Raw genomic sequence first — 27,471 nt, forward strand, 5'->3', positions numbered from 1 at the left:
CCGCCGCGGAGTAGCCACCGCCGGGTTCCTGGACGGGGCGCGCGCTTACCCTCGCTCCCCGGCTCCCGTCCCTGCCCCGCTCGGCTCCCTGCCCCGCTCGGCACCCTGCCGACGTTCGTGGTTTCAAAGGGCCACAGAGACGGGGAAGAGAACGGAAGACAGGCGTCCACATGAATGGCATCGGAAGTGGAAAATGCAGAATGTGACGAATTCGGGCATAAAGAGGGCGAGTGGAATGGAGACTGATTTTCCCGAGTTCTTGGGCACAGGAAAACCTTCACTTTTTCCTCCCTTCCTGCTGAAAACTGGGGGAGGCCACAGGAAGCGGCCGTGATCAGCTCAGTAGTGCAGACACAGGAGGGCCCCCCAATGAAGAGAACGCAGACGGACACGGTTACCGTTTATTGTACTTTTGCAGAACCAGAGTCCCAGGTGGCTGATGTAGACAGAAATGGCCAGGAGACATCGATGTATCACCACAGCAGATTTAACAGCCATTCTGAGAAAGTACTGATCTAGTCACTTGAACACTGAAACCGGTGAAATAGAGCAGCACCATACACATTTTGTACAACGCACTTTCCGTTCTCCAGTTTTGTTTGGTATAAAGCAAATATTACTTGGTTCTGATGTCGACAATTATTGACATAATTTTAAAGTTTTTCACCGTGGGAAAGCCACCGTGACTGTGGCCCTCCCCAACCTAGAGCCCAGGACACCCCCTGGGCAGGTTCAGACTCAACTCACACATCTGCAAACAGACTAGAAATAGTCAATGTATTTTACTCAAATGAAAACTGAAAAAAACCCAAACACCCTGGGGGCACCCGGCTGGCTCAGTTTGTGGAGCACGTGCCTCTTGATCTCACTGTGAGATGGAGCCCCACACTGGGTGGAGAGATTACCTAAAAATAAAATCTTTAAAATAGCGTGTTTGTTTTTTACCAATTAGAATAGTTTCCAACTCCGCTTGGAATCTGGGCATGGATCCAATGCCCATCAAACCCAGAATCAGAACCCTCAGGAAAACTGGAAGAAATTCTTCAGAGATGGCAAAGTTGAAGGTCTTTGACCTGAGCTGCAGGGAGGTCAGCATAACCTCACCCCTGCTCTGGGCTCCTCGGCCAGGACAGAGGGAACAGGCAGATTTACCAGGGGAGTTGGGGCATCCTTATTTATAAACTGAGGAAACGAAGAGGCCCCAACCAGAGCATGTACGGATTTTGTGAAAGAATGAAGCCCTTAGCACAACATTGCTCAAAGGCAAAAGAAAAGATTTCTATCTGCAATAACATCCTTGCTTAATTTTTCCAACCCACTGGAACCATGAAAATACTTCCAGGCCTTGGGAAAGCACATCACCAGACAGATGTAAAAAGCCATGTAGTGCGTGTGTCATCCCTACTGGCCCATCCAAGTGACCATTCACAGGCAGAACCCACTGGTTCTGGGAAGAGCATTTCCAGCGTGGGTTACAGGCACGACTGCATTTGGCTGATGTTCTTTGGGCAGCGTGTGACTGTTTCTGATTCACCATGTGTATTTTTCTCAAATTAAAGACACATTTTGGATTGTGCAAGAATATTCTCAGCTTTCCAGGGCAGATTATTTTAATGCTGATATAGAGGAAATTATGACTATTGGAATTTTTTAAAAAAGAGCTTTTTATGCCCTTCAATGGAAGTTTCCTTGAAAGCCAGACATATGTACATCTCTAAATATTGATGCAGAAAAGCAGATAACCTGACCTGACACCTCTTTTAAGTGTTTCTTTGCAAAGGCACAGACAATGACCACGGACATGGAAGGGACTGACCCAAGGAAGTGATGACTACCCAGCATCAACGTTGATACAAGCATGTGTGCAATGGTTCGATAACAACATGCTAGAAACACTACTACACAGAGTTAATAAAAAACAGATACTGTCTGTACATTCATTCACCAAATGGCCAAGACAGGCCATGGGTTTTGTCTGCTGGCAAGGCTGTCCTGGACATGCAGGACATGGACGGCTTTAGGGCGGGGACCAGACGCTGGAAGAAGGAACGTAAGTCCCGGGCCAGCGCAGTGCTGGCCACGGCTTGTGTTCTGAGGAAATGTCTCAAATGCAGCTTTGTTGGAAATTACCTCATTTGCTGATAATTTAGGAAAATCTTCATTTTGTTTCTGATCCAAGAATTTGGAAAATTAAAACCGCCATATAGCCACTTGTGAGAGGAGACAGGGCACAGGTGACGTGCAGGGTCGTTGGTCCCTCATGAGGCTCAGAAGCAGGCACTGCCCATCTGGTTACGCTCAGATGACGACATCCATGAGAAAGGCAACGTGAAGTCATCTTGCAACAAGGTGACCACAGATGTGTCCCCGTCTCTGCTCACATCCTGTCAGTAGCTGGTCATGGTGGCCACACTGTCCAGCGGGGAGGCAGAGGGCTGTGGAAGCCATCCTCACAGACCCCTGCACACCCTGCTGCCCCCACCACCTCCAAGTCCTCTTCGGGGCTGTTTGTAGGGGAAGCAGAGAGGAAAGGGGATAGAAATGGGAGATCTTCACAGTGGAGGTGAGCTTGGCACACAGGCGAGCACGCACCCGCCTGTCCTCTGGGCGCAGGAAGTCAGCTTCATAAAAAGGTTGTAGTTTTTTGTTTCATTTTGTTTGTTTTTGGTGGAAAATGTGGGCATTGATAAAAGGTTGTAGTTTTAAAGGCCTCATTTTAACCCATCATCATGGCAAACTTTTTCAAGTAGGCAGAAGTTAATGAGACGTAATTATTGCTCTTTGTTTCCAAGAGATTTGATCTCTAGGAGGGCCTATTTTTATATTTTCCAGCTGAGAAGCCAACTGGAAAACCAATGAAGAGATGATGGAGCCAAGGACCTAAACAACAGGGAAGGGAAAGCAGACAAGGGGGCTGTTAGCGCCCGAGGCCCTCCTGTCGGCTACCTCACTCAGTCACGGCAGGCAGGGCTCAGAAGGCCGTGCCACCGCCGCCATCCTCCGAGTCAGGCTGCAGGCGATACGCCCCAGAGCGTGAGCTCGGCACCACAGACAGGTCTTAAAGCCCGGCTGGCAGGGACGGCACCCCAGTCAGAAATCCCACTGGGAAGCGAGATGAGGGGCAGAGTGAAGAGGCCAGGAGCCCGAACCCAGCCAAGGGCTCAGATGCCCAGCGTGGTGGTCCATCTGCTCTGGGAGGCAAGAGCCAGGCCAAGCCAGGCTATGGGCTCAGTGTGGGTTGCCTGTCATACAGGATGCCTTCCAGAAGCCACCTGGGCCTGGCCACCTGTTTCCTTCTTTAAAAACTCCGCTGTCATTGTAAATGCAGTGTGACAAAATCTGTGAACACACCAAATGTTCTTTCCAGCGCCCCCTACCCATTCATTCACAAGGGAAACCCTTAGCATCCTTGTCCACGAGACAAGGTGTGGTGTGGTCCCTGACCAGCGGGGTGATGGCAGGAGCACCTCTAGGGAACCCTTCAGAACAGCCCGTGTTACACACAGGGGCCCAGAAAACAAAAGGGAATGTCAGTATACCCCTGTCCTGAGTTAAACACCAGAGATGTTTGTCTGTCCTCCACCTCTGACCGGCAATCACCACATCAGGGGTCCCTGACTGAAGGCCAGCCACAGGTGAGGGCTGGGACCCTCAGGAGGTGGGGGGCCTAGTGCAGCAGAGACCCTGAAAGGGGTGGGGCACCTTCCCTTCCACAAGTGGCCTTTCCCTAAGTGGTACCAGCTGCTGGCAGCTCTGGGGTGTGGAGGATGCCTTGGGTGGAAGGGCAGGAAGGCAAGGGCCCGACAGCCTGCCCTCAGCAGCAGGGACCCTTATCTCTGTTCCCGTTCCACTCTCAACTAGCTCTGTGGTCACTCGGCTGCTGTGGCCTCTGGCCCAGGCAGTGGGCGCCTCAGCCTTCTGTCTCAGCATGGCAGTCCCCCCAGATGGCCGAAGGGCAGAGCATGCAGGCCCGGGGATGCTGAGCTCACTGTGCTGGCGCTGTGTGGCGGGAGCGCACACGTTGGCACCTGCGGCTGTCAGCCCCAGAGGAACAGGACCCGCATGCTGGTGAGGGCGTGCAGAGGCCAGTGTGGGTCCCAACGCCCTCACGTGTGCTCAGCACGGGGTCAGCAGGAGGGGGTTTCACATTACGCGGCTGTGGCTCAGGTCTCCACCCCAGGAAGCTGACATCTGGGATCCCTGTTCAAGTTCCTGGTGGTTTTCACCGAAAACCCAAGAAAGGAGAAGGGAAGGCGACACGTCCCTTGGCCTCCTGCACCCCAGTGACCCGAGGAGGCTGGGTGTCCGCGTCAGTGAGGACGACAGCAGCAGAGGGCAGCACCTCGGGGCCCTTGGCACCTGCCGAGGCTTCTAGAGCTCAGTGGTGTGGTCTGGGGTCCTTGGGGGTCAGTGGTTCCACGTCATCCTCTGGTGTCCGGCTGGCGGCCACAGCCAGGCTCTGCATGGCCTCCCGCTGGTGCTGCTTGGCCTTGTTGTACAGCAGGACGCCAGCGGTCACTAGGACGGTGCCGATGGCTGACAGGCTGGTAACTCTGTTGCCGAACACTATAATACTGAGCCAAATGGACAAGGCGTGCTTCACGGTGCTGGCGACACTGCAATGACAGGGGGTTATGGTCCGGGCTCAGCCCGCCTGCCCGCCAGCCTGCACAGGCCAGGGGTGCTCCCTGGCTGGCTCCCTCCTCTTTTCTTTTATTAGCAAAGGTGTCAAACAGAGAAGCAGGGACAGGTCGTCATGAACAGCCATACTCATCTTCTAGACTAAATTAACATTTTGCTTTATTTGGTTCATCCTTCTTTGGGACCGAAATTTTTTTTTTTTTAAGATTTTATTTATTTATTCAACAGAGAGAGAGATAGCCAGCGAGAGAGGGAACACAAGCAGGGGGAGTGGGAGAGGAAGAAGCAGGCTCATAGCGGAAGAGCCTGATGTAGGGCTCGATCCGAGGACGCCAGGATCACGCCCTGAGCCGAAGGCAGATGCCCAACCGCTGTGCCATCCAGGCGCCCCTGGGACTGAAATGTTTTTAAGTAAATCACAGACATTATGACATTTACCCCTAAATAGCTCAGCTTGCTGTTGAAGAACAGGAGAACTTTGCAGATGGCTGTAGCACCCTTACCGACATGGGCAGAGGGGAGCGGGAGCCGGCCCAGAGAGGCCCCGGGGAGAAGACACAGGTCTCGGAGAGACCGTCTGATCAGTGAAAACAGCACTGTGCAAGCAAGGCGAGGACCCCGTCAAAATGAAGTTAATGTGAAACATGCTGAAATGTTCACAGCGCTTGTGTCTGGGGATTGTGGACTACGTGTGCTTTAACTTTTTTTTACTTTTTGTACTTTTCTGTTTTTTCCAAACTACCTATAATGAATTAAGTATTGCTTTTATGATATGAATAAAACACAGAAAAAAAGTTTTTCTTTAAAAAGAATTGGTTTTCCGCTTTTTGCCCTTTTTTGAACCATCGCTAACAATCATTAAAAAAACAAGTTTCAGGGGCGCCTGGGTGGCACAACGGTTAAGCATCTGCCTTTGGCTCAGGGCGTGATCCCGGCGTTACAGGATCGAGCCCCACGTCAGGCTCCTCCACTATGAGCCTGCTTCTTCCTCTCCCACTCCGCCTGCTTGTGTCCGCCTGCTTGTGTTCCCTCTCTCGCTGGCTGTCTCTATCTCTGTCAAATAAATAAATAAAATCTTTAAAAAAAAAAAATCTTAATCTTTAAAAAACAAACAAACAAACAAACAAACAAGTTTCAGGGATATTTGGAAATAATTCTTGGCCCCAAATGGATACCAGAACGTGTGACAGAGGCAATGACCAGCACAGGCTTCAGAACTTAAAAGTCATGACTGTTCTTGACCTTCTTGCAACCTTTCCCATTCTGGACCTAGGATGTGGGAGGGCCGCAGGGGTCACAGTCATGGCATGTCATTGGTGCTGCACAGGGCTACGGCACGGACCTGGGCCGGACCGACACGGGCAGCGGGAGCAGGGGCTGCCCCAGAGAGGCCCCGGGGAGACAGAGGTGTGGCTGGCACAGCCTGACATGGCTTTGGAGCCTGCAGGTCAAGCAAGACCATTCCCCTTCTCTGCTGCCAGTTCAGAAGTTAAAAAAAAAAAAAGGCCCACTGACTTACATGACACGACGTGGCCTACGCTGCAGTCCTGGATTTCTAGGCCTGCTGGCAACATGAGCTCATGCTTTTCTGCTTGTTACTGAAAACTTGTGTCTTGAAATGGTGCTTTCATTAAACTCTTCCAGTTACAGAAAAGAAGAGAAGCCAGCGAGGCCTCTGGCTCGCCTCTCTTTCTAGAGCTGTGCCTCCGATAGGGGAGCCTATGGCTATGTGTGGCTGTTCAAATTAAAATCGCTTAAAATTAGATAAAATTAAGAATTCAGTTCCTTGGGGTGCCTGGGCGGCTCAGTTGTTGAGTGTCTGCCTTTGGCTCGGGTCACGATCCCAGGGTCCTGGGATCCAGCCCCGCGTCAGGCTCCCTGCTCCGCGGGAGTCTGCTTCTCCCTCTGCCTGCCGCTGGGCAGCCCAGAAGCAGAACATTCCAGCATCACAGGCAGTTCCACTGACACGCTGTTCTGACAGAAAAACACCCGAGCTGCAGCTTCCATGCTCATGTGTGGATTCCTGGTGGATTTCCCTACCGATTGATGTCCTGCGTGTCCCCATATTTCACATAGCACCGAACAGCACGGCCTGTGGTCGCAACACGTGGCCACGGCCCTTACTTCAGCATCTGACAATCACAAGGACCATTCGTGACAACACCCGGATTTAAAGTCTGCACCTCCACCAATGCCCTGGACGCACACCTCGCGCCTCGGGAAGCTGCCACGCTTACCTGAACGTCACAGGGGAGATTCTGCCCATGAGGGCGTAGGCCGTGACGCTCTGCAGGTGGAAGAGGACGCCGTCCACGAGCAGCAGCAACACGACGTCCTGGCTGTACATGAAGCTCTTCCCGCTTCTGCCGATCACCGGCAAGTCCTGTGGCCACAACAGAAATGGCGCTGCTGCCAGGCCTCGTCGCGGCTCCGCCACGGAGAAGCGTGGGGTCACAGGCACCCGGTCAGCCGGGTCCACAGACTGGCGCCGAGCAGTGCTCTGAACACAGCTTTCTGGGGGGACAGTCCCCATTCTGAACGCGCGCACACACATGGCCGATGAGCCCACGAGAAGGCGCTCAGCACCACTGCATCCAGGAAACACAAGCCAACAGCACCACCGGGGACCGCCTCACACCCATTAGGACGGCGACCATCGGAAACAGAAAACGGAAAGGACAAGTGCAGGCAAGGATGGGGGGGGGGCAGCTGGAGCCCTCGAGCACTGCTGGTGGGAAAGTAAAATGATGCAGCCACGGCGGAAAACAGTCTGGTGGGTCCTCGAAAAGTTCAACAGACAACTACCACAAGAACCAGCAACCCCACTTCAGGGCACGCGCCCCAAAGTACCGAGAGCAGGGTCTTGAATTGTTATTACACGCCCAGGTTCACAGCAGGACCGTCCGCCGGAGCCAGACTGCAGAAGCAGCCCAGGTGTCCACTGGGGGGTGGGTGGATGGACAAACGTGCTCCAACAACACAGGGACCATGACTGAGCCTTAAAAAGGAGGAAGTGGTGACACCTGCTAGAGCTCGGAGGGACCTTGGGGACATCCTGCTCACTGACATAAACCAGTCCCCAAAGGACAAATCCCATAGGATTCCACTTACACGACGGACCTAGAGTCGTCAGATCTGTACGGACTGAAGTTCAGTGGAGGTGCCAGGCGCTGGGGGAGGGGTGAAGGCGCTCAGAGCACAAGTATGCCACCTCAGCATCAGGGTTATTCGGGGCTGAAGATCCTTAAAAACAGCAGGAGCCAGAAGGGCCCTGACCTCGCTTTTCCTCCCTGAGGAGCACGAGACAAAGGCCCCACGTGGAGGCCGCCCACGCGGCAGGAGGAAAGAAACACGCTCATCGTGGAGACGGAGGGTCCGGTGCACTCACCCGCCTCCACCCCACACACAGCCCGCTCTCCCGCCATCACCTCTCCCTCTCAGCTTGGCATGGGTGCTCTCAGGTTGCGCCCCTCCCTTGGTTTCCTCGTGAGTCTCCCGTGTCACGTGAAGCTTATGTTAAGTCAGTCTGTGGGCTTGTCCCCCGTTAATCGCCCACCTGGAGACCCTAGCAGGGAGAGGTAAAGTCTCGCTCCCCCTACGGGGGAAATGGGAATTCCTGCTTCACGGGGACAGTTTCAGACTGTGATAATGAAAGTCTGTACGCAGATGGTGACGGCGGCTGCTGTCACAATGTGAACATATCTGACCTACACTTTAAAATAGCTAGAATGGGGGCGCCTGGGTGGCACAGCGGTTGGGCGTCTGCCTTCGGCTCAGGGCGTGATCCCGGTGTTATGGGATCGAGCCCCACATCAGGCTCCTCCGCTATGAGCCTGCTTCTTCTTCTCCTGCTCCCCCTGCTTGTGTTCCCTCTCTCGCTGGCTGTCTCTATCTCTGTCAAATAAATAAAATCTTTAAAAAAAAAATGGCTAGAACGGTCAATTTTGTTTATGTACATTTTACCACAATAAAAATACTTTTAGATATACACATTCCTTCAATCAACTGTTCCAATTCCAAGAATGTATCCTAGAGAAACACCTTTGTCTGCTGAAGACACGACACACGAAACTCCCTGTTCGTATGAAGTGTGCCAAGCAGTCCGGCGTCTGTCGAAGGGGCCGTGACAGATCAGGGCAGAGCCACACTCCAGAGCACAAGCAAAGGACAGAACAGCCCAGTTCCATTTATGTTTAAAAAAAAAAAGGTCTGCACAGACACGTACACGTGCTTTTATAAGACTAGTGGAATCATACTACACACGTGTATATCTGAGTACGATTCTAGCCATGCAGACAGGTCTGGAAAGGGCTGGTGCGGGAGTGGGTCCGGGAGGGATCAGGAGACAGACCTTCTCTCCGATCGTTCTATGGTGGGCACATGGCACATGTTACTTTAAAATACTAATAAAATAACCAAGCCTACAACCCTCACACAGAAACTTCAGGAAACTCCCACAGCTCCAGGCTGGCCTCGCCGGGCACAAGCCCGCGTCAGAGACCTGTCCAAGGTCTGGTTTCCACCTTCTCTCCCTTCTCCTCAAGCACACGTTGCTGACCCTTTGTGAGTGACGCAGCAAGGAGCGATCCCCTGAGCTGGGAGGTTAAACCGGCCCGCTCCCCAGTCGCTACAGAGAAACGTCAGCGCAGGTGCCAAGCGGCATCCTGAAACTCACCAAGAAGAAGATCCAGGCGGGGACCAGCATGGCCACGGCCGCGGTGCTGGTGTAAAACTGCAGCTCTGCAGCCCTGCGGGGGGAACAGAGGCCTGACTCTCTCCCCGCGCTCGCCCCGTGGGGCACGGGCCAGGGCTCACACGGATAGCTCACAGCACGCCAGAGTCTGTTTCGTCCCGCACGGCGGGGAGGGGCGGTGTGTGCCGACCAACCGCAGCCAGGACCCAGCCGGCCCCTCAGGTGCCTCAGGGGGCAGCTGGAAACAGGTGGGGTTTTCTTCCAAGTTTCCACAAAGTATTTTTATTTATTTACTTATTTTTTAAAGCTTATTTATTTTTTTTAAGTAATCTCTACACCCAACATAGGGCTCAAACAAACACCCTGAGATCAAGAGTCCCCTGCTCTTCTGACTGGGCCAGCCATGTGCTCCCTCCACAAAGTACTTTTAAAAGCCACATAAGCCGAAGTGGGAAAAGCATCAGGTCTACAGGGGATTCTGAAACTTCAAATGGGCAAGAAGACCTCTGGGGCCTACAAAACTGGGAGTTTCACAGGCTAACGATACTTACGAGAACCTGTATTTGTCCCCGCTGAGCAGCTTTTTTGAAAAAACGTTCTGCAAACTAGAATAAAGAAAAGAAGAGGTTAGCTGGTGAGACCAGGAGTTAGTGTGGGCCTCAGACCGAGCGTCTGTCTGCATCCTTCCTAAGTGGTGACAACGATGGCGGCCCCTAGGGGATGGCTCCCGCACATCCACCATGAGCTGGGCCCACGCTGGGGGATTCCTGGGCATTGCTTCACTGTGAGGGGGGCCCCATGCCTGGTCCCTTTTACCGAAGGGTAAACTGAGGCACTCAGTGATTGAGCGATGTGCCTAAGGTTACCCAGCTCTTGGAGGTCGGAGGATCCCAAAGTCCCCGCTCTAAGTGCTGCACAAAACCCCGTCCTGAACCAAGAGTTCTCGTAAGTCAGTAACTGTCACAGACTGGGCACCTGCGGACTGAATGTGCGGGAGCAAGAGAACAACACAGTCTAAGCTCACGAAGACTCCAGTGGAAAAATAATGGACAAGACTCCCAAACGTAACAGACAAACCACAGGGGAAACACGCATGTGGCCAACGAGAAAATGAAACAGTGCCCAGCTTCCCCAGGAACCAAAGGGCTTGTCACTTCCACTAAGGACTCTGCCCTCTGGGCTCTAGAAGCAGGGGTTTGTTCCATTTTGTTTTGAAATAAAAACTTAGTTGAGGACGAGGTAAGACCAAAGCTCTCACTACAGAACTAGAAACCACAACGGTCGTCTGGGAAACACTGGCAAAGCGGATCAAGAGCCCTTGTCGCCGTGCATGGGTTGTGTGTCTCTGAGGGGCACTGACCCTGCACGACGTCACAAACTTCAACGGACCCACTCTGCACACCTAGACAGAGTCATTAATTAGCAGGCATCTGTGGACTGCACGAGGAGGCGGTCACGAGGCCCCGGCTGCTGAGGGGCCCTGGTGCCAGCACGCAGGGCCCACAGGACCACACAGAGGGGGCAGAGCCAGACCCAGACTGAATGCATGGTGTGGCCGTATTAGATTTCTAGGAGCTACAAATGCAGAGGGGAAAAAAGCCATTAGGAAATACATCTAAATATCAGAAATGAAATTATAGGTGACTTTTAAATGTTTACTTGGCGCTCGTATCGAAAACCTCAGCATGAGCCTGTACAACCTTAACGGTAAAGGCAACGATAAACTCCCGTGTGGCCGTTTCCCCTCTTTCCCAGAAACAAGAGAGACCTAGAGGCAATCAGCACTTCTCTAAGAGCAGGGCTAGCCGAGGCCTAGTGTGGACTTCAGCACCGCAGCCCGGGTGCAGGGCGGCTGCGCTCACTGATCCACGACTTCCATCCCCCTCCTGCTGCAGGACAAGGAAAATCCCGCACGGTGCTTTCCCTCCAGCACCTGACTCAGGCTCTCCCCTTCCCGGCACCGGCCCTGGGCACAGACCAGAAACCGCCCCTTTGTTCCAGCCACAGGACGGCCTCCTCCCCTTTGCTTAGCTGAATGTAGACGCACGACCCACAAGGGCACTCCGGCATGTTAGCCGACCGTGTTCCTACGATGAGGGTTCTTCATACCAAAACCACCTGTTGTCAAACTCTGGCTTGTTTTTTGAGAAAAGGTTACCTTACTAGAATACAAATGTGTTTGGTATTTCAGAAAAGGCAGCATCAGATGTGTCCAGTTTTGAATTAAGGGATGTAGTTCTGAGTTAATCTGGACTTAAACATCCATTACCCTGATCACACCATGCATCACACCATGCGTCCCCACGCTCCTCCTGACTCACCAGTCCATGATGTTGGTGGACAATGCGGCTGAAAACCCCAGGACGTTGAAGCTTATCTCCGTGGCCGTGCACAGCGCCAGGCCTCCCATGACGGGGATGAGGGAGAGGTTGACCAGCAACCCTAGAAAAGGCAAATACACAGAAGAGATCCCACAGTCAGTCTGCCCGCTACAAAATCTCTTCTGGGCACCAAGGCCATTTTCATACCCCTCACCAAAGCTGCTAACTTTCACTTTCGTTCCGAAACAAGTGGCTACTGATTCTTTACACTGGAGGAAAATACCAACATCCACGTCCATGCCTGCACCAAGCCCGCCACCCTCTCCCAGGCCAGGGGCCTTATGTGGCTTTTCTCTGTGAGGTACGTCTGCCAGGCCCGTGGGCAGGACGCACAAGGTTGGGGCCCTGAGCCCCAGGGCCCCACCCTGCACAAACTCTCGCCTGAGAACGAGGAGGGTGGACAAGGGGTCTCTGGCCCAGTCTATCCAAAAGGGGGAGCCAGGGGTGGGGGCAGTTTGATGCCCTGGTGCAGGGGGTCTCCTGCTACAATCTGCGAATGATGTGGAGGTCACTTCTCTTTCCTTCGTTCCGAAATCCAAGGAACAAACTTGACACAAAGGGTTAAAAAAGTCAGTTGAGCAGAACGGAAAAGCACATTCACTTTGGAAACAGGACATTGGGCCTCATGTTGCTTCAATTTCAGATCCTATTTAGTTTACTCTGAAATTCAAAGTAGATGAGAGAACAAGTCTTCCATGGGAGAGGTCCACGCTGACCTCTGGAGACAACGGCCACCTCCTGGCACAGGACCGTGCTGACCAGACCCAGTCACTCGGGAGCCCCCAGCGCACCGAGCAGCAGCCCCCGGGCCCATGTGGTTGCCACACTGAGAGGTGGAGGAAGGGAACCTGGCATGTTGGGCCCTCCGCCTGCCAGCACCCTCTCAGTTTTCTAGCATGTGGTCTTGGCCTCGGTCCGCCTAGGAACATCTGCTGCAGGACGGACTGTACGTGTGAAAACCTGGAGAATGCAAGGCCACAAGTGCCGTCTCGCCCTTAGGAAGGACTTCCTCTTGCTGTGGGGAGGCATCCACAGGCATGGGCATGCTCGCGGTCCCGGGGAGAGCTCAGGGCTTTGCCAGGGTGTCCCCCTGGCAGGCCCCACTTGCCCTCAGCCCTGCAGCCCCAGGAGGCCGCTCTGCCCCCGAGTTCCAGCCACTGCTTGAGAATCAGCAGACGCCTCTGTGGGGAGGTCAGACCCATTGGGGTCCATGCTGCCGGAGACCCTCAGCTCTGGAGTCCTGGCCCCTCGGTCATTCTCCCCAACAGATGCCTCTGGCTAAGTTGCATCAAGATGTTCTCACAGTTCTCAACAAGACAGCTCGTCTGCCACAAGCTTAGCCACGCAGTTGGGAACCAAACCATGCTGTTTTCAAGTCACTGAAATAAACTCAGGGTGGCTGAGCTCCCCTCCCTTGATATGCAGTCAGCTTCGTCTGTTTCCTGTTGCTTGTGATTTCTAGGGATTGCTGTTTACACCCTGCCTGGATGGTCTCACCACTGCCTCAAACACATGTGTGGTTCCAGAGGCACATCTGGGAGGGGTCCAGCTGTGATGCGTACTGGCGCCCTCCTCCCTCCGCTACTCGCCTCCAGATCTTGTCATTTTCTTAACTGAAGCAAATGCATACCTGTATCTAAACATCTAGCAGGACCGCTCTTAGATGAGAGATCATGCTGTACGTGCGTTATTCTGCACTCTGGTTGTTTCCATGGAACAATGGCGGATGGGCTCCGTTTTAAAAGGCCGGCAGGAGGGGGCGCCTGGGTGGCTGAGTCGGTGAAGCATCTGCCTTCGGCTCAGGGCGTGATCCCGGAGTCCTGGGATCGAGCCCCACATCGGGCTCCCTGCTCAGCCGGGAGCCTGCTTCTCCCTCCCTCTGCCTGCTGCTTCCCCTGTAAGTGTTCTCTCTCTCAAAGAAATAAATAAAATCCTTAACAAACAAACAAACAAACAAAAGGCTGGCAGGAAAAACAGGAACACGTGTATAATGTGTAGCTGGAAATAGTCTGCTGTCATTGCAGGCTGGCGATTTGTAAATACATCAGCTTTCTGGGCTCGTGGCAGGCAGAGAAGTACTGAAGAGCAGGAGGAGGGGGCTGTCAGAGGGGCTCCGGAGGCGCAGGAGGTGGCCAACCTGAGCAAGACCGCTGGGCGAGCCGGCAGGTGACCGTCACCAGGCAGCCCCTCGTGTGACACGGGAGGTGGTCTCGTCTTCTGGGACCAGTGACTTCTCCCTTACTTGCTTCTTACTTCTTTCCCCAGCTCCTATGTCCCCACCAACCACAAGGCCTCCACATGTCCAAACAGCCGTGCACTCAGCTGAGGTGAAGAAACGCTTGCTGGAGTGCGTCTGTGAGGCCCTGTGACCGCTTGGAGAACATTCTAGGACGGCAGCAAAAATGTCCACCTCGGAGAGGAGAGCCCCCACCCCGGAAGAGGGGCCCTGGGGCCAGAGGACCACTCACCCGTGTACTCCCCCAGGATCACCCGGGACATGATCACGGTGAAAATGGGGGCAGAGCTCTTCACCGTCTCCGCAAACGAAACCGCCACATTTTTCAGGCTGACCAGACCCAAAACCACCGTTGCAAACCTAAGAATACGCCAAAGTTGTCAGTGGGATGGAGGAGTCAGTTCATCTGAAGCTGCCCCCCTCGCCTCCCCGGTGAAGACTTTGGTCCGGCCCTGCAGGGTGGGGCCCGCAGCCCCAACGGCAAGGTGCTGCTCCGCGCACCGAGTGGCAGGCCCAGGACAGGAGGGGCATCACTCTCAAACCATTCTTAAGTTAGATTCTCGGAAGTTCCAGGAAGAGTCTGATTGCATTCAGATCCACAAAACCAATACCTACAGAGCCCTTAGGACTGCATAAAGTTTGCACTGAAAACACACCTGGGATCACGTAATTACAGCATCAGTCAGCTGGCGTCCCACTCCCAGTGATGGCCAAGACATTTCATGCAACGCTCAACCAAAACGTCAGATTCCTTACCTCATTAGACCCACAAACAGCATGATCATGATGAAATTGGGGGGGTAAGAAAGCCGGGTTTTGTGCTGATATAAACAGCAAGGAACAAATATCTTCACACATCCGATGAGCATGGTTGACAGCATCTGCACAGCCCCTGAAGGAGGGAGAGGAGAGACTTGCCTTCCTCCCAAAGTGCAGGCGGGCAGGACGGCTCCCAGCCCCTGCCCGAGGCGCCCTCCTTCCCGGGGAACGTGTGCCTCTCACGTGGACAGCACCGCCCTGCGGGTACGAGGGGCCTGGCCCACACCCGTTACCTAGCACGCTGGGCTCCCCTTCCAGCAAGGACAGGATGTACTTGTTGAGGAACAGCGTGCAGAAGCTGAAGAAGAACCACAGTGTGAGGCAGAGCAGGGCCCGGGGGCTCCACACGCCCAGGTCCGACTCGATGACAGTGGTCTCTGTGATGGTGATGGTGAGCACATTCTCCTCGGGGGCTCCCTCGCTCCTGGTGAAAACAATCTTCTCGCTGCGCTGGCCAAAGAGAGAGCCCCAGGCAAGGAGCGGCTTCCCCTTGGGCTTGTCCTCGGGGCCAGGGGACAGCTCTGCCAGCGCCAGGGGTTTTCCCGAAGCCGACATGCTGGTCTCCTCAAGCCTGCGGGCAGCATGGGTCAGGCCGACTCCCAGATGAAGGTCTGCGGGGAGAAGAGAGCACTGAGCACTTTCCCTAGCGAGTGCAGGCTGAAACGTTAAGGAAAAAAAACCCGCATTATTGATTGCGAACATTTTAACATCCTTAAAAGTTTGAACCACCAAGGTGAGGTAACTGTGAAAACGCAAACATGGAATTCTGGTCTTATTTTCACATCTGTGCGCTAGTCTACGGAGCTGCAAGGACAGGAGCCCCAACAGCTCCCACCTCCCCTCCCCCAGGTGCTGAAAACTAACAGCTCCTATAGCTGCCCTTCCCCACGTGCCCACCATCTACACACGGACCCCAGGAGGCCCCTGCCCAGGCTGCTGTCCCCCCGAAGCCATCCCAGGGGCTCTGCACCTTCCCACTCGATCTGGGAACTGCTCAAGTCCCCGAGGAGAAGCCGCGGCCCCTGCCCGCCCCGTGGGTCTCGGTGCGGTATCTGCACACTTGCTGCTCTCCCGCGCCCTCACCTGACTGTTAGTATTTTTTCCAGCTTTTCCAGCTGTTCTTCACTGGCGGACTGATCTGCCACTGCCACAGACGCCGGTTTTTTATTCTGTCCACCGGGTTTTAAATTACAAAATCACTCTATTTTTCATTTGTGGATGTTCTGTTCGGTTCCACCTGAAACTGGCCTGTTTTTCTCACAGCATCTTGTTCTTTTTGTTTCTAACTTAAAATTTAGACGTAATCTCGACACCTAACGTGGGGCTCGAACTCACGACCCCAGGATCAGGAGTTGCACACTCCGACTGAGCCAGACGGATGCCCCCAGTGTCTTGTTCTTTCCTCCCTTCTTCCGTCTTCTGTCTTACGTTCTCTGACAGTTCCTTACCCGAGACCTCAGCAGCGCCACCCTGATGTTCCATGGATTAGCGGGCTCCGGCCTTGGGGCTGTGTGTGGTGTACATTAGTCAACTCCAGCAGATCCTGCCATGCGGGGGGCCCATGTGCCCTGGGCCCTCGGGGTTCCTTCCAGAGTGAAGGCTTGGGGTCTGCCTCTGTCACATGCCCCAGGGTGTCACTCGCCCAGGACCATTTTATGCTGTTTCTTTTTTTTTTTTTTTTTTTAAAGATTTTATTTATTTATTCAACAGAGATAGAGACAGCCAGCGAGAGCGGAAACACAAGCAGGGGGAGTGGGAGAGGAAGAAGCAGGCTCATAGCAGAAGAGCCTGATGTGGGGCTCGATCCCATAACGCCGGGATCACGCCCTGAGCCGAAGGCAGACGCCTAACCGCTGTGCCACCCAGGCGCCCCTTATGCTGTTTCTTAGACAAACCCTCAGCATAATGAACCCACACCTGTTGGTCTCAGGCCTGTGGTCACAACTTCTCAAGTGAGCCTCCTTCCTCTCTCCTAAGACCCGAGGCTTAGTCAGACCCGGCTTCTCCCGTGGCGGGCAGGCAAGTTCTCCAAGTTCTTGCTTTAAGCCGAGTCCCAGTGACAAATGCCTGCCCCCTCTCAGAAGGGCTAAGGTCCCACTTCCTTCCCCAAGGACATCAGACCCGAGTCCCCAGCCAGCCTCAGATGGCCTGAGCGCTCAGATTTCCGGTTCCCTCAGTTTCTGATACCTGGGGGTTTCCTCTTGTCAGCTACACGTCTAAAAGGACGTATATCATACTTCATCCCTAACTCCTCGCACGTGTAGCTGGAGACATCCAGGGGCTAAGTTGGCTGCAACACCAGCTGGGGCTTGCCGGCTCCCCTCCTGCACCCTGGCACCCCCAACAGGACCCCCCTTAGGAGCGCAGGCTGCCCACCCACTGCTCTCCAGCTCATCTGCAGACAAGTGCTCAAAGGCTCCTCGAACTCAAGACTTGGACTTTCCTGATGACCCCGACAGCTGGCTTCTATCCTGCCCCCAGGCACGGGCGGCACCAGAGACCCGGCCATCCTCCCCCACCTTGCCTCGGCCCCCAGTGTTCCTCCCTCTGTCCACCATGAGCTCAGTGCCACAGGCCCCAGCGAGCACCCACGTCTCACCCAGGCTGCCCACACGCACCCTAACCGTGGCTGTCCCAGAGCGGCCTCACCAAATGCACTGCAGATCACAACTGGAGTGTGCCTGGCCCTTCCATGGGCTCCCACTGCCCCCACACGAGGATGAGCTCTTCAAGGCTCAGGGCTCCCCTACGATACCCCTGCTCACCCTCCTCTTCCCCAGCCCAGTCCCACTGTTTTGTCTCGGGTGATGAGGTGCTCTGGGCAGCGAGGACTGGCCAGGCCAGAGGGGGTGTGTCCGTACTCCACCACCGCCACCTCCCCAGCCTGGAACCGGGGCCTGCTGCAGGTGCAGATCAGATGCAGGAAGTAGCCTGCTGCTATGGCACAGGGTTCCTAAGAGCAGAGATAGCATCCCCACCCCAAGGGTCCCCAGGCCCTAGACGCTGGCTCCTTGCCCCTCCCCACCTCTGTGGGTTCTGCCTCCTCAGGAAAGCCTCCCGTCAGGGCCAAATCCTAAGTTCGAGGCCCCCAGCAGCACCAGGTCCTGCTCCTTGGAGACCCCGTCGCAGTGTTGGTCACAGGTGCCGGAAGCCACTGCTGATTCCAAAGCCACACTGTTTGCAGGGCAAGGGGATGAGGGTCCAGAAGCACCCGCAAGACCGACAAATACAGCAAAGAACACGCCGGCGGGTAACTGACCCCTCACAGGTCAAGCACCCCTTCTGCTGGGCTCCCATCTGAGAAACTCACAACCTTCTTGGCCACCCTCACTCTCCTTCTCCTTAAAGTCCAGGTCATGCTCCGCCCTAGAAGCCCTGGGACCACACACTTCTGAGGGCCAGATACTCCCTGCTCCACACCCATTTGTGGTCAGAGATTTAAGAAACCGGAAACCACCATCTGATGGCAAATATATTCCCTTTGTACAAAGACCTCTAACAAGCAGTTGGTTTTCAGTAAACGAGGGCCCATGCACGTGGCTCGACACAGCCAAGGTCCTGCTCTCATGCCTGAACCCCAACGAACGCACCACCTCTGCTAACAGACATTCACGCTGTGCCACTAAGGAATGTTCTGTGAGCGTCTTTTCACGTGTTTCTATCAGATCTGCACTTGGAAGTGACTCTGCTTGCTCAGGGGCGCCCACGCACACTGCTGAGCTGCACCTGACCACTCGCCCTCACGCACTGCCACCGTGTCCGGCGGCTCTGCTCCTGCAGGGTCACACAGGAAAGTACCCCGAACTGACACCCACACCTGAGCAGAGGTCCTTGATGCTGACTGCACGCTCACAAGCCCAGAGCTCAAACAAGCCGACAGAAAGGGGCCCTGCTCTGCACAGACCAATGAGGTCAGAGTTTGTGGGTGCAGCCCAAGCACCAGAATGATTTTTAGCTCCTTGGCTGATCAGATGTGGCCAAGCAGAGAGCCACCGTGGGGGGGGCACTCCCTCCAAGAAGCCCTCCAAGGACTGTCGGTCCAAGGCTGAAAACACCCAGCATCACACACAGACGGTGTCTCTGCAAGGAACAAGAAACAATAAAAGAGACCCACAGGGCACGTGGCTGAGGCTGGCTGCAGCAGCAGGTGGTCCTGGGGGGGACCCGTGTACGGTGCTCACACAAATAGCCAGAAGATGGGGGGTTAACGTAGCCCTGTTTTTAAAGACTTATTCATTTACTCGAGAGAGAGTGCGCACAAGCACGAGGTGGGGGAGCGGCAGAGGGAGGGGAGAAGCAGGCTCCCTGCAGAGTGCAGTGCCAATGCAGGACTTGATCCCCGGACCTTGAGGTTATGACCTGAGCTGAAGTCAAGAGGTGGATGCTTAACGGAACCACCCAGGCACCCCTAGCATTTCCGTTAGTAGCAAAAAACCTGAATGTCTACTGAAGGAGAAACAGATCATAGCACATCACCGGGCCAAGGCCCACAGCAGTCGGATGCAAGGCCTCTGCCATGAGAACCAACGGGAAATCTTAAAACTGCTGGAGTCCGAAATGACAAGACCAAGCAGTGGAAGGAAATGTACCACACGGTTCCCCACAATGCTGTTAAACCTGCCAAGACACCCAATATCGTTTCGAAACGAAAATATAAAAAGTTCTGAAAAAGTCTGGGGAGCAGGGAACTCAGGCCAGAGTTCATGGGGTGGGGGACACGGCAGGGACGGGGCCCAGGGGAAAACAAAAGGCGTTGCAAAGTGCATGCGTGTCTGTAGGGAGGCATCGTGCTATTTCCCAAACTGTTCTATAAGCTCAGATTTATGTGTGGAGAAGAATCCCGTGCTCCGGGAAGCAGTCCTCCCAGGTCCTCAGCTGACATTCCCAAGCCCCAACATCTACTGAGATGATGCTTGTTTAGGCCAGAGCCCATTCCGTTAGAGCCAAACCTTCCTTTCTATGATGAATTTAGATTTCAAGCTGGACCAGCTGCCAGTGAGGAAGGCGGGAAGGAGGGCAGGGCTGGCAGCACCTTCTAGCCAACCTAACTTGGCTGCCCTTCCCCAGCTCCTTGCAGCCTGCTGTCCAGTCATCTGGACCGGACTTCAGAGTGTGAGGGCCTCCCTTACCATCTGCCCCTTGGTGACCAGGTCTCCTCTGGTGCCTGGGAGCTCTCTCTTTCTGTGCTGGGGGTTGCACTGTCCCCTCCTTCCACCCACACGAAGGCAGCCACCAGGCTTCCAGGGTGGACTGCAGCAGGTGCTGGGACCCAGAGGCCCAGGCATGCCGACCAACAGCCAACACACCAGTGCTCCCATCCTCCATGTCCAGAACAGGGCCCGGAATCCCAGGGCAGATGCTCAGGTCACCGGGACACGCTCACCTTCCAGTGCACACTCTTGTTGTGACCATCAACATCTCCACAGACAGCCCACCCAACTCGGTGATGAACCAATGTGACAACCGGGCCCAGGGACGGGCAGATCCCAGGCCGCATGTCTAGCAGGGTGACTGAGGGGAGGAGCCCTCCAAGTGTGCATGGTTCCCACACCAAGTCCAAATATGAAAATCAGGTCTGGAGCAGTCCACGGCATAACAGACACGGCCTCTGCCTCTGTCCTTCACGTCAAGACTCACTAATCACACCAGGATTCCCAGCTGCTTGCTTGCTTTTGCTTGGTGAGATAGAAACCCAGGACGTGGGGGAGAGACGCAAGAAAGCAAGACTTCAAGGGGCTTGGCCAGGAGAGTGACTGCACTGACTGCTCCCTCTTCCCAGGGCTCCAAGAGCCCAGGGTGGGGGAGGGGGCTGAAATAGCCTCGGCCTGCAGGGAAAGCAAGGACTGAGGGTCACAGAGCGGCCAGGCAGCCGCTGCCCCCCAGGCAGGAGACCAGATGACTCTTCTCTGGAGAATTCAACAGGCAAAGGACAGACCTTAAGTACGGAAATCAGGGCCCCAAGGAGAGGCCTGGACAGAGAATGCAGCTGGGAGAGGAGCAAGACGAGAAAATGGGAGAAGCGCTGGAAGGAGGGCAGAGCAGGAGGGCGCAGGTCCCGGGAAGGGGGGAGCAGAGAGATGAAGCCCCCGGCCACAAGGAGAGGCCACCAGAAACGGGCCCTTGGGAATCAAGAGCGGGAGAGCAGAAGCAAAATCTCACCAGAGGCTCCCAGGAAGCTCCAACTCAGGAGAGGACCCCCCAGAAAGCAGCCAGGGGTGCTTGAGGCGGGTGGGCCGTGAACCTGGACCGGCTATCTGGGTCCTGCTCCCAGACACACCCACAGCTGCTGGGGCCAGAAGCAACCGGCTCTGGAGAAAATCTTGCTCAATTCAGGCCTGAAGACCTTTGCCAGCTGAAGATCAATGGGTGCGGGTCAAAGATCAAAGATCACCTGCTGAGAGGGAAGCCCCGTGGGGGAGGAGCAGCTGTCGGGCAGCTCCAGGGAGGGACAGACAAAGCCCACGGATGGCAGGTTGATAGGACAGTCACGCAGATGAACAAACCCAAGACGCCATCAGGGATAAATGTCCAGAGATGAGTCACCCGGTTACTGAGCTGAAACATGGATGTGTTTGCATCCAAACCTCTCCCCTGCAGGTGCCAACTCATCGCAAAGGGGAGGCGTGACTTTACCCTGAGACACTGGCAGACATCACCCCAACCGGAGACCCGACCAACCAAAGCTGAAAACACTAGGGACAGGCAGACGTCCTGTTTGCCCTGATCAGATGCACTAAGAAGAACGTGGCACTGCTGTGGATTTTGTACCACGGACATGTGACTGCAAATCTAATTGAGAGAACACATCAGGCAAACCCGAAAGTACACAGGTCACAAAAGTCAAGGACTAGAGAAGACCACGGGGACACGGCCACTGAATGCAGTGTGGGGTCATACCCAGACTGGACTGCACACCAGAAAAGGGACACCAGTGGCATACTGGCCAAAGTTGAATGCAGTCTGCAGATTAGTTGGTAGTTCTGTCTGGATGTTTAAATGGGAACTATGCTCCAGTGGGACTTACTAAGTGTCACTGAGGTCACAGAAGACATCAGCGGGAGGGGAGCTGGGAGAAGGGCATGCAGGTATAGTTGTTTCTTCTGTCAGTCTACAAGTTCCTCAGAACAAAAAGTTTGAAAAATTTGAAATACAAAACAACTCAATCGATGGGTTACACAGAAATGACAGAGCTGAAGAAAGTTACTGCATTTGAAAAAACGTCTGAGGAAATTATCTGGAATGCAGAACAGAGATGTGAAATCAAAATATTAAAGAGACAGTAACCCAGGTAGGGAGAAAATAATAAGAATGAAAGTTCCAGCAGAGAAAAACAGGGAAGACTCGCAATTTAAAGAGATAAAGCAGGGGCACTGGGCTGGACTGGTCGGGGAGCATGCAGCTCTTGGTCTTGGGGTCATGGGTTTGAGCCCCATGCTGGGTGTAGAGATGACTAAAAATAAATAAATAAATAGGGGCGCCTGGGTGGCACAGCGGTTAAGCATCTGCCTTCGGCTCAGGGCGTGATCCCGGCGTTATGGGATCGAGCCCCACATCAGGCTCTTCCTCTATGAACCTGCTTCTTCCTCTCCCACTCCCCCTGCTTGTGTTCCCTCTTTCGCTGGCTGTCTCTATCTCTGTCGAATAAAGAAATTAAAAAATCTAAATAAATAAATAAATAAATAAATAAATAAATAAAATAAAACTACACTGAGCAACAAGAAATGTGGGAGGATAAGCCCAAGACCAAGGAGAGAGACTGTTTGGTGGTGGGGGAGGAGGGAGCGCAGAAAGGGAAACAGAGTGGTCAACAGTTCTCAAATGCACCTGTTCAAAAAGTTATGACTTCTGAAACTATATTAATGTTCTACATGCTTAAAAAACAAAAATAACCAAATAAATAAATTTTCTAAAGTGTGACACAAACAGAAGGAGGTGAACCAAACCACAAATCAAATAAATAACAGTCAGGCTGAACACAGGAGACAACCCATCCACATACCTTCTGAACACAGTTTGCAGAATGTACGTGCTCAGATGAAGGACACACAGGGCCCTAACACTGAACCCTACATGGTGGGCTTTCTCATTGACTCATGGGTCAGGGATTCTGGATTGAGCAGTAAGTGACTCTTCTATGGCCAGTGGGACTGAAACCTTGGGGTGCCTCTGGAGACAGCACAGACGCACAGAGGAGGGAGGGTGGAACGGATTGTGCTGTTGGGGTCAGCACTCGTGGGTGTGGACAGACGGAGGTGCGCACATCACGCCTGTCCACAACACACGCGTCTCTGCATCTGGTTCGTCATCTGGCCACTGAGGGCCCAGAGGCAGTGACAGCCCAGCTGCCGTGAGCACCCTGTCCTGGTCCTGTTTCTAAATCTCATTCTCCACTATGGCCCATTTCAGGGCTGCGGCATTAGGCCAAAGAAATGGAAGTGTTCAAACACTGATGGGACAGGTTAATGGACACAGAAGCACACGAGGGAACACCCTCTGGAGAAATCCAGAGGCAGAGTGAGAGAAAAACTGAATAATGATAGCACAGGATCCGAACCCACTAAATAAAATAAGTACCCAAACATCCACAGCGATAAACGGGGAAGAAAAGAAAGCTCTTGTTTATAGTACAAAGTCAACGGACAGACGTAAAAGGGAGAGCAGAATTAGAAAGTCACCATTTGGCCACCTTCCCCATGATCCCATGAACCACTAAATCCTAGAGAACTTCCGCTAGAGAAAGTCTTGTCTGTGCGCACAAGACACACGTAAGAACACCCACAGCACAAACCCAGCTGTCTGTCCACAGGAGAACGAATACGTCAGGCAGGGAATGTTCACAGGATGCAACACCGAGCTGTAAAAACAGGTAACATACAGCAACACAAAAGGAAGTGAGTGACACAAAGGTCTTCTCAACATGGATCAAATGAAATCGTGCTTATCATCAGTCGTGAGCCCGGAGTTTAAATTTGAACAGGACGCAATGAAGACCCTAAGTGCCTGTGGGGGGCATGACACATGAAAGTTGTGGGTCAGTTGGTCCTGAACTCAGAAGGTCCCACTCACCAAAGTCCCGGTGGGGTCACAGATGCCTTCCTGCACTCCAGCTCACGGGTCTCCACGGCCTGTTCTTTCGTAGACCATGTGATTCAAGGAGCTTTCAGAGGGAAGCAGTTCTTGTCCTGCAAAAACTAAAGGTCAGCAACCCTAACCTGACAAGAAAGAATTGCCTTTAAGAGCCAACAGTAGTTTCAAGTCAGCCTGGAAACAAGGTACAGCACTGGCTACCTCCCGGTCCCTGGTGATAAAGGTCTGAATTATCTCCCTCTCAGATTAGAAGCACAAAGAACAACTAAGCCAGAACCCTTTCTGAGCAGCATGGAGTAGGTGGTTAACGAACCGTCTGTACTAGGCCAGGGAGCAGCTCTTGACTGCACTCCTGCCAGAGCTGTCCTCAGAACGCGCACCTGCACGACTAAAAGGAAACCAGGTCTACTGAGATGTGGTGACACTGCAAGAAACAAACATGGGACATCTTGACTTGGTTTGAGCATTCCACTACATAACAGGTCCTAAACGGGGGTCAGGACTCTGCTCAACTCTGCAGTGAGGGGCTCAGGGACAGCCAGGAAGGTGCCCGGGCTCCAAAATGGAGACGAAGTCATGGGTGTTGCTCCTGCCACCATGAAGAAAAGCTCAGCGGGAGGCTGATGAAAAGAAAGATGTCGATGTTTCCCCAGCCAATTCTGCAGAGTCCTAAATTCCAAGGCTCACAGCCTGAGGTTAAGAATCCCTGTTCTAGAACAAACAACTCAAGATGTTCTCAAACACTGGGTAAGGAAATCTAGATTGGGGGGCGCCTGGGTGGCACAGCGGTTAAGCGTCTGCCTTCAGCTCAGGGCGTGATCCCGGCGTTATGGGATCGAGCCCCACATCAGGCTCCTCCGCTATGAGCCTGCTTCTTCCTCTCCCACTCCCCCTGCTTGTGTTCCCTCTCTCGCTAGCTGTCTCTATCTCTGTCAAATAAATAAATAAAATCTTTAAAAAAAAAAAAAAGGAAATCTAGATTGGTTCAAATTGTCAGCAGGGCATTTTAGATAAGATGTACTGAAAGTCTCCAAGTTTAATACAGTATAACTAAAAATTCCATCTCTGGGAATCTATCCTAAAGAAACAATTTAACAAAGGTCTTCCTAGACCTTTGTACATACCAGGATAGACCGGTAGCTTTCTTTTTAAGAATGAGAAACTGGACACTGAGTATCCAATAGGGAGTATGTGTGTAATAAACGCTGGCCCATTACCAAGGTGACACAATGTAGCCCAAGTTTTGACAAAAAAATATTTGTCATAGATTAAGTGAGATGAGAGTTATAAGACCTTTTTGTACAATGTGGTCCGATTTAAAACGCAGAAACGATTCCGAGTAACTTATGCCAGGTTACTGCTGCCGGCAGCTCTGGGAGGCAGAGTCCCACGTTCATTAAAATCTTGGTTCGTTTCTCTCCAGTTTCTAATTTGTTTATATTGAAAGTGGATTCCTTTCATCTAAAATCCTTTCTATTCCCGCTCTTAATGCCCCTTTTCATGCTGTTTAATACGCTTTCATTCTACTTTAAAATGTTAACTTGCAAGTTCAAATACTTTTAGTAAAGTACATTCCACTCAATTAAAAAAAACAAACTTGAAAAAAAAAAAAAGCCACTGAACAAAGAATCCACCTCTGAACAGGCTTTTTCCCCCCTTTTACGGCAGCGGTGAGCAATGCATCAAAGGCTGAAGCAGGAGGACTGCAAGGGAATTAGCTGGACGAGGCCCAGCAAACCGAGGGGAAGAAGTCATCTGAGGACCGGAATGAAGGAGACTCTGAGCCCCAACTCGCAGACCGACAGTCCGCTAAAACCAGTGCTCGGCAGGAGCTCAGCCGCTACACAATGGACAGTTTTCCAAGATCCTAGGCAGGAAAGACATCAATTGCAATACATTCCTGGGCGACCGTGACTTTAGGCCCCAGGGCGGATGCAGCGTCGGTTACCTGGTTCCGCTCCAGGGTCGTGCCCGCCTCGGGGGCGCCTGGGTCTGGGGGCTTACAATGCAAGAAGCCCCGGGACCGAGCACACCGCCCGCGCCCCCAGCGCTGCCGCCCACCCGGCTGGGCCCAAGCAGCCAGGAAGGGCGGACGCGGGTGCGCCCCGCGAGGGCCGCGCCTACGGACCAGCGAGGCGGGGGCTAAAAGTGGGAGGAGCAGGCGCAGGGAAGAGGGCGGACCCGGCGAGACCGAGAGCACCGGCCGAGGCCACGGGCCGAAAGGCGAGGGGCCTCTCAGAGGAGGGGTCAGCCTGGGACGCCAGCAGCATGGCGAGTGCAAAGGCCGTGGGGTGGATCACGGGGCTTTTCGTAGGAGGGGGCGCTGGGAACAGGCCGGCCAGGCTTAGGTCCGGAGCGCGATAGGCGACCACCGGAAGCAACCTTTACTGTTCGTTTTATTCAGCGTTTTCCGGGTAAATTGGCCACCCACCCTTAGACAAATGACCCAGACAGATGGCATCAAGGACTCTCTCCCGATGTGAGCACGGGAGCCAGAGGGGTGCGGGCACCTTCCAGGGGCCAGAGCGGCCTTCCCGCGCCCCGGGGTCGCGCCCCCGAGGCCTTGCTCTGCAGCGGTACTAGGGGGCCCCAGGGCGCCCGGCCCGGCGCTCGCCCGCGGCCCCTTCCCCCACGCCGCGGCCTCTCCACCCACCGGTCGCTTCAGGGCCGCGGGATGACAGCCAGCGCGGGGTCTCCGTGCGCATCCGGGGGGCGCGGAGGACGCCTGGGGCCTCCGCCTGCGAACATGGACGACGCGCGCGCCTCTCGTAGCCGCGGACAGGGCGCCCACCCAGGGGCTGGCTGTGCGCGGGCGGCAAGGGTCGCCTTAGGGCCCTCCCCGCGAGCCGGGCTCGGAGATGGGCCGCCGGAATCTGGGGAGGGCCGAGGGGGCGAGCTCCCCAAGCTGGGCCGGTGGGGGGCGCAGCGCCTTCCCGACACCGGGCGACACCGCCCCACGTCGGGGCCTTAAGGGCGCGCGGCATTTAAGGTGGGCTGCGGGCCTCGGGCCGGAGAGAGCGGCCTCCAGGGAGACAAACGGGGCCGCCCGCTGCTGGTCGGGGCGCGCCCGGCACACGGCCAGGGGGCCGGGGTGGGCGGGCTCCGACGCCCCGAGGGCTCCGCGCGAGGCTGAGGTGTAGGAGGGGCCGCATCGCGTGCGCCGGGAAGCCCCGAGCAGACCCTTCCGTCCCGTGGGGAGCGGAGGCCGGGCGGGCAGCACCTCACCGTGGGGCGGCCACCGTCCCTCCGCCCCTCTCGACACGACCGCCGGGCCGGGGGGCGGGCCGAGCCTCGCGCGGAGGTCCCCGCAACCGGCCGGAAGCGACGCGCCGGAAGTGACGTGCCGGAGCCGACCACGGCTCCCGCGGCCCGGCTGCTCGGAGTCCTGGGCACCAGGGCTTCCCCGCCGGCACGCCGGAGCTGGGGGTGCGGTCCTGCTGCTGGGCGACGGTGCTCCCGGGCCGTCCCACCGGCCTAAACGGGGGGTGTGCCGGGCGACAGCGACCCCCGCCCATTGCCCTGGTCCGGGCCGTTCCACCGCGGCCCAGGTTGGGGGGTGTCTGCTGGGCGGGTCCAGCTAGTCTGAGGAGGCGCTGGCCCCTAATTTCCCTGGG

The 27,471-nt window shown here is 54.6% G+C and overlaps 1 protein-coding gene across 12 annotated transcripts; it reads right to left on the bottom strand.

Moving 5' to 3' along the window:
* Positions 1-387: 387 nt before the first annotated feature.
* LOC100475081 (solute carrier family 35 member E2A) lies at positions 388-27,105 on the bottom strand. Of its 12 annotated transcripts, none has more exons than XM_034671043.1 (11): positions 26,511-27,049; positions 23,837-23,952; positions 23,559-23,624; positions 15,004-15,381; positions 14,708-14,843; positions 14,184-14,311; positions 11,656-11,776; positions 9,886-9,939; positions 9,317-9,389; positions 6,879-7,024; positions 388-4,616 (listed from the first exon to the last, which is right to left on the bottom strand). In XM_034671043.1, the coding sequence occupies exons 4-11, from the start codon at positions 15,323-15,325 to the stop codon at positions 4,379-4,381; spliced, it is 1,218 nt and encodes a 405-aa protein (XP_034526934.1). In that variant the 5' UTR covers positions 15,326-15,381; positions 23,559-23,624; positions 23,837-23,952; positions 26,511-27,049; the 3' UTR covers positions 388-4,378. The 12 variants fall into 12 exon arrangements, with proteins under 12 accessions (XP_034526934.1, XP_034526933.1, XP_034526932.1 ...); XM_034671042.1 differs by having other exon boundaries at positions 23,550-23,624; XM_034671041.1 differs by lacking the exons at positions 23,559-23,624; positions 26,511-27,049 and adding an exon at positions 27,083-27,105.
* Positions 27,106-27,471: the final 366 nt, after the last annotated feature.

Source organism: Ailuropoda melanoleuca, chromosome 11, assembly GCF_002007445.2.
Source record: "Ailuropoda melanoleuca isolate Jingjing chromosome 11, ASM200744v2, whole genome shotgun sequence".
NCBI classification, from domain to species: domain Eukaryota; kingdom Metazoa; phylum Chordata; class Mammalia; order Carnivora; family Ursidae; genus Ailuropoda; species Ailuropoda melanoleuca.

Excerpts from the sequence above, each read along its gene's own strand:
- LOC100475081 (XM_019805031.2), bottom strand. The coding sequence starts at position 26,841 with ATGCCGCGCGCCCTTAAGGCCCCGACGTGGGGCGGTGTCGCCCGGTGT. Across the intron at positions 14,844-15,003 it reads AGGGGAGCCCAGCGTGCTAG|GGGCTGTGCAGATGCTGTCA; the intron begins GTAACGGGTGTG and ends TCCCTCCTTCAG. Across the intron at positions 9,940-11,655 it reads TCCACCAACATCATGGACTG|TTTGCAGAACGTTTTTTCAA; the intron begins GTGAGTCAGGAG and ends TCTTTATTCTAG.